This window comes from Argiope bruennichi, chromosome 10 (assembly GCF_947563725.1).
Source record: "Argiope bruennichi chromosome 10, qqArgBrue1.1, whole genome shotgun sequence".
Taxonomy (NCBI): domain Eukaryota; kingdom Metazoa; phylum Arthropoda; class Arachnida; order Araneae; family Araneidae; genus Argiope; species Argiope bruennichi.
In genome coordinates, this window is record NC_079160.1 from 108,416,606 (window position 1) to 108,423,219 (window position 6,614).

General features: G+C 24.7%; 1 protein-coding gene across 2 annotated transcripts; it reads left to right on the forward strand.

The window, feature by feature from the left end:
• Positions 1 to 255: 255 nt before the first annotated feature.
• Positions 256 to 6,342, forward strand: LOC129988717 (gastrula zinc finger protein XlCGF7.1-like). Of its 2 annotated transcripts, none has more exons than XM_056096984.1 (2): positions 256 to 331; positions 4,651 to 6,342. In XM_056096984.1, exon 2 carries the CDS (start codon positions 5,164 to 5,166, stop codon positions 5,989 to 5,991), a length of 828 nt encoding a protein of 275 aa, XP_055952959.1. In that variant the 5' UTR covers positions 256 to 331; positions 4,651 to 5,163; the 3' UTR covers positions 5,992 to 6,342. The 2 variants fall into 2 exon arrangements, with proteins under 2 accessions (XP_055952959.1, XP_055952960.1); XM_056096985.1 differs by having other exon boundaries at positions 308 to 408.
• Positions 6,343 to 6,614: the final 272 nt, after the last annotated feature.

A 6,614-nucleotide genomic window follows, 5' to 3' on the forward strand; every position in this document is an offset into this window, starting at 1 on the left:
AAAACATTTTGTAAATTCCCATTGAGAAAACATTTTTCCGGAAATCAATTCTAGAACAGGAAGTTGAGTAGCACCGCTAATATCATTTTCAAAGTAAATTTCAATTTATAAGTTAGTCTAACATGTACATTAAGTTTTTGAAAATTCGTCTGATTTCAAGGAGAATACTTTCAATATTTTTAGGGATTTAACTTTCATTTTCCTTAACAATATGGTAGAGTTACTTTAGTATTACTGATAAAAGCAGACAGAATTCTTCAATATTTTCATCTAACAGGTATGCTTATCAAAAATAAATAGGTTTTTTAAAATTCCTTGTATTAGAAACAAAGTAAGCATTCTTAAGAAATTAGTTTTTTGTAGCTTTCATTTCGTATGAGATCGTCTGGATCATATAAAGAAACATATGTAAATAATTTTTAATTTTATGGTAAATTTAAAGTTATGAATATACGATGATTTCTAGAAATTAAATATTAAGTCGTATTATCATGTAACTTCTCAACAGTAAATTTTTATGTGTTTTATTCACAATATAACATATGTTTTTCTGCTTAGTTTAGCTTCCTCTATATGATTTTGCAGTAAGATATAATACTGTATCGTCGCCAAATTGGCGACTGTCACGGACTCTTCTTCTAATAGCCATGAAACACAAACTTTCTACAAATGTAAAGCAGATTTTGGTAGGTGAATGATAAAATGAGAAGTTGAATTCTGCCCTAATATGGCTCTAAAATGTCTCACCAATATGGCTATTAAAAAAAAAACTATTTCTTCTGGCAATCCTATCAACAGTGTTTTTTACTATGCCAGGCTTCTCGATTTTCAATTTTGGCGATTTGGCATCCTTAGCGATGTGAAGGTGCACACTGAGGAGGATTTTAACCAAATGAAATATTATATAATGTAAGGAAGGGAAGAAAAAAGAGATATACTTAAAATATACTTTGATATATACTTTACTTTGAAATATACTTAAAATATAATCTTTGTTTATACTTTGCATAGGAGAAAATAAAAGGGACTGGGATAGCTTTGTTTGGAATATTGTCTATCCAACAGAGCTAGAAGTTTACCAGTACTTGTTTTATTTTTTAGTGAAACTAAAAAAACTTATCTGAGAAGTGGTTATTTCTAACTCCTCAAATGTATTTATTAATATTATTTGGCTTCTTTTGCATTAATTTTTTAAAATACTCAAATTGAAAATTTCAAGATAAGATAAGTTTGATTGATAATGTGTCAGATCACCAAACTCTCAATAAAAAAAAAGAAAGAAAGAGTAAAATAAACATGTTGATTACTATAATTAAAGAAAGTTTTCCTGCAATTATCATAATCGCTTCATAGAAGTTAATTCTTTGCTAATGAGTCACCATTATTAAATTCAGAATGATTAAAAATATAATAATGTAAAAAACAAAATACTATATGTTAAAGCTGTATAAATGTGCTATATAAAATGTAATAATTTGAAAAACAATACATATATATGTAAAGATGTCTCTTAATCTAATTTAAATCCTAATTAATCTTATTTTTATCTTAATTTAGCTCATATTAACTTTATTCTAAAATGTTCTTTTATTTGCTGATAAAATTCCTACTTTTTATTTTATTATTTTTAACATGCACTGTAGAAAACTGCTAGCTTCAGCATTTTTTCATGCTCCAAGTGAAAGGATAAAAATCCTTAATGCTTATAACATTCTTTTAAGGATACTTAAGTTTTCCTTCTCTAAGACTACATGCATTATAAAAATCCCTATCAAAATCTCATAGTAAAACCACTTAAGGGAAAAATGTTGGTCTCTTTTGTCAAAAGTTTCTTCTATTTAGCTCATGTAACTGCTTAAATGTGCATACACATGCACGCAAACACACACACGCATTTGATCAATCTGCTTATTAAATTATCCTCGAGTGAAATATTTATTTTTAGAATCTATGAAATGTGTTCACAAACCTTTGCTTTATAACAAAAGATGTTTCAGAATTAGCAGATGATGTCCATAGACATTTTTTAAGTCTAACTTTAAATTTGATAAAGTGATATGTTTTGGTTTGACAGAATGGAAAGGTCTTTTGACAAAATATTTTATAAAATTTTAAATATTAATATACTATCTCCTTCTTTGAAAATGTTTTCAAAATAGAGTTATTAGTCACAGAATTTTTTAATTTTTACAAATGGATTTTTGTAACACATTGTGCTTCTTTTTATCTGAAGTATAGGTATAATTAATATTCTTCAAAATAAATAAATAAATTCTTATGTTGGATAAAAAAAAATAGAAAATAATGTTAGCTATCACTGTTCCTTTACAGCAAAGTAGCAATTGTATGAGAAATTTTAAATATAATATAAGGGTTTAAATTATTTTATGCTTGTGATATATAATAATAATGTTTATTATATATCGTTTATAATAATAATGTTTATTATATAGCTTGTGATATATTATAATAATGTTTTATACTTATCTAAGAATATCTATCAGTTATTTTAATTAACTTTTTTTATTAGAATATATATGTTAAATAGTTATATAACTTTGATAAAGATAATTTTAAAATTTCTTATAAAAGATGGAATTTATAAATGGTCTAAATATTAAATTCTATTTGTCTGTGTATTGTTGATTAGAGATTAAATTGTATCCACTTTAAATAAGCATATCTCTTCATTTAAAATGTTTTAAAATTCTCAAAACATTCATTCAGTTATCATGCATTTTGATTATTTCTTTCGTACTTTATCATAATGTATTAATTTAAAAAGATATATATTATCTAATGATATGTTTCTTGGAGCTTACATTATCATAAAATCTTTAATTGTACTCTAATATTTATTAATTGCATGATAATGATGATATTATTCAATATTTTGAATATAAAAAGGAAATTTTATAAATATTTATTTTTATTAGACTTTTCTCTATATTATATCTGTTATTTGGTATGCATAAAATATTTCAAGGTGAAAATATTTTCGTCTTTTATTAATAAAAAGTTATTTCATTCTCTCTAAATCTTTTTTATGTTTTAGTATTTGTGAGTAAAATTTGAGGTTTTTATAACAAAGCAAACTTATCACATATAAAATCAACTGATAATGGTCATGACTTGAATGCTTGAAAAAACTGAATGTGATGCTTAAAAAAGTAAAAATAAATAAATAATAATTAATATTAGCACTTAACTGAACGCCATTATATATAAAAACAATACACATTATTTACAGCTTGTAACGATTAAAAAAAAAACAATTACATTGCCAAATTTAAGATCAAGGTCCAACCATTTCAGCATGTGTTACTATTGGAATTTTCTTGATATCACCTTTTAAAGAAGAGCAAAAGCAGAGCTAGTTGGTTGTATGTCAGATAATTATATCTGTGACAGTTTTTAATCAATAATAATTATTTTATTGATTAATTGTTCCAAAACTGTCATTGTAACCTTCTTTATGTTTCGTAATCTGTGATGAAAATTTTAAATTAATGTACTGGATAGTTTGGTCTTTTATAAGTCATAAACTAAATATGCTTTTCATTTTTATTTATATGGATAAAATGTTTGTATTTTTCAATATTTCAGTCATATGGTCTTTGATATTATTTTTCAATTCCTATTATTATTCTCCCTACATATATTTATATATCTTGTTCAAATTTTCAATCATTAATAAAATACTTTTTATTCATTCACTCAAGTTCAAATACATTTTTTTTAACCTTGCAGTGGATGACACTTGATGTTAATACAGTTTTTTTTTTTTCAAATATTAATTTTTAATACTTTAAATAAAGTTTTGGCAGTTTGTAAGGAAAATTGAAATCAACAAGCAGTAGCTCAATAGATAAAATGCAAGGAATTCAAAATTTTCCATGTGAAGGTGAAGAATGTGAGTTCAGTTCTTGTGAAAGTAGAATTGACTTAATTTTTTTTAATATTACTTGTTTTTAATTTTATTTATCAAAAATATAAGTTGCCTTTTTATAAAATATTTATAAAAAAAGATATTGACATTGATAACATTTCATAAAATTTAATATATTTTTCAGAAGTTATTGAGATCAAATTGACTAGTTGCAGAAAGAAATTATTATCTTTAGTATTCTTTTAATCTATGCATATTATGGTAATTTCAGCATCTATAGTTTATTATTTTGATCGCAAATATTTAACAGATGTCTTTTAAACAAATCCAGGCATTTGTAATTTATATTTATTATTCATTGTAATGTTTTTGGACTTGGTCTGTTCTTGTTATTATAAAAGATATTTATTGTATCATATTGAAACATATTACTTATCTTAATTATTATCAAATAAGATAAGTAATATGCTTTATGAAAAATAGATTTTAGCTGGAACCAATGATTGAAAGAAAAGAATAATGTCCTTAAAAGACTACTCATATGAAGTCTACATGAAATATTAGCAAATCTATATTGAAAATATTTTATAATTTTTTTATTACATTAACAGTGTTTTTGAATTTGCTCATATAAATTTACTCATCATTGTTACATCTTATATTTGTATAAAATTTTTATATATTCTCTTGAAAAAATTACATGTAATATGTAAAAAACTTTTTATATATGTATTAATTTTTTTGTTTTCTTTTTGTTTCAGGTAATAAACCATTCAAATATGAAATAATGAAGTAATAATTGATGAATATGTCATGCTTCATAGATGTTTAGGAAACTTTGACAGTTATACTGAAGAAAAGCTTAAAATTTTCATTTCCTTCAGATTTAAATATCAATATTATCTGACTAATAAATGCATTGGATTCATTTTTCAGTTTTTATAGACTAAAAAATTATTTAAAATGTGAGCTCTGCAGGATTCTCAAAAACTGTATCGATGACTTACGAACATTAATAAATTTTGCAACAACAATCAACATTGTTTTTTACATGCTCAAAAAAAAAAAATTTCTGTAAATATAGTTTAAAATATTTTTCTTCATTCTACATATTGGAAAACTATTAATTATGCATTGGTTTACTTACATAATCAAAGACAGTTTTACCGAAGCTAAGCATATTCTGTGAAAGATAATTAAGCTTACTTCATTGAATGTTCTGTATTTCATTTGCGCTGCTGTATATTTTCAAATTAAAGTAATATCATCAAGCTATGGAAAAATCTTTTATATGTGAAATATGTAACAAAGCATTTACTGAAAAAAACTCTTTAATGAGACATCTTAATTTGCATACAAATGAGAAGAATTTTGTGTGCAATGTGTGTGGCAAAGCTTTTGCTAGAAAGTATACTTTAGATACTCATTATCGTATTCATACAAATGAAAGGCCTTATGTTTGTGATTTATGCAGTAATGCTTTTCTGCGGAAATCTGATTTACTTGAGCACCGTCGTAGTCATACAAATCAAAAGCCTTTTGTTTGTAATATATGTAGTAAGGCATTTTCTCGAAAAGCACACTTACATGAGCATTATTACACTCATACAGATGATAGGCCTTTCATTTGTGATATATGCAGTAAAGGATTTTTTAGAAAAACACACTTAGATAGGCATTATCGCATTCATACAAAAGAGAAACCGTTCACTTGCACCATCTGCGGCAAGTCATTTTCTCAAAAAGCTACTTTAGAGGTACATTATCGTATACATAACAATTACAAGCCCTTTGTGTGTGATGTGTGCCAAAAAACATTTTCTGTTAAAAGTAATTTGAAGAAACATTATTCTAATCATGTTAATGGAAAATTCTATGAGTGTGAATTGTGCAGAACTGTATTTTCTCAGAAGTCTAGTTTGAATAAGCACTATATTACTCATACCAATGAGAAACTTTTCTATTGTGAAGTGTGCAAAAAAGCATTTTTCCAGAAAAGAAATTTGTACAAGCATAGAAAGCGCATTCATGAGAAAAAAAAATTGAAAAATTCTGAAATGTCTTCAGTGGAAGGTAATCCTAATATGAGCAGTGAAAATTGACTGAAATGGAGATATATACAAAAATATTTTCGCATCAGTGAGAATTTTTTATTCTGTGAAATATGGAAAAAAGCATTTATATAAACATTGAAAACGTACTTGTGAGAAAAGAAAATGAAAAGTTCCTAGATATGAACAGTGGAACTTGTATGAAATGAAGATAGGTACAAAAATATTTTAAGTATATTTTTTTATTCTTTTACAAGAGATAAACTTTATAAGTATAGCCCAATTCTGACAAGTAATTATTTCTATTTATTTCTTTGCTATTTATACTAAGAAGTATAATAACAAGGAATCTTTTTGAAATAAATCTTTCAAAAATTTGTAAATAAAAGTTATACAAAATCATGTCTATGTTTTTTTAAAAGAAATTCCCATTTAAAAATATACATTATATGACATTATTAGTTTCTTAAATCTCAGACAAAATACTCAACATGCATTTTTTTTTTTTTTTTTTTTTTACTTTTGGAAAAACACATATTCAAACAATAACTCAAAGTTATAATGTTTCATTAGTTTTGATTTTTTTTTTAATTCTATAATTATGTTTGTTGCCTATTGTCAGTGGTGGTTCCTGTATTGCAGCTATAAGGATGTTGAAGCCTTTGTGTAGTGAT

What these genes read in the sequence shown, in the direction of transcription:
- LOC129988717 (XM_056096984.1), top strand. Translation starts at nt 5,164, where the DNA reads ATGGAAAAATCTTTTATATGTGAAATATGTAACAAAGCATTTACTGAA.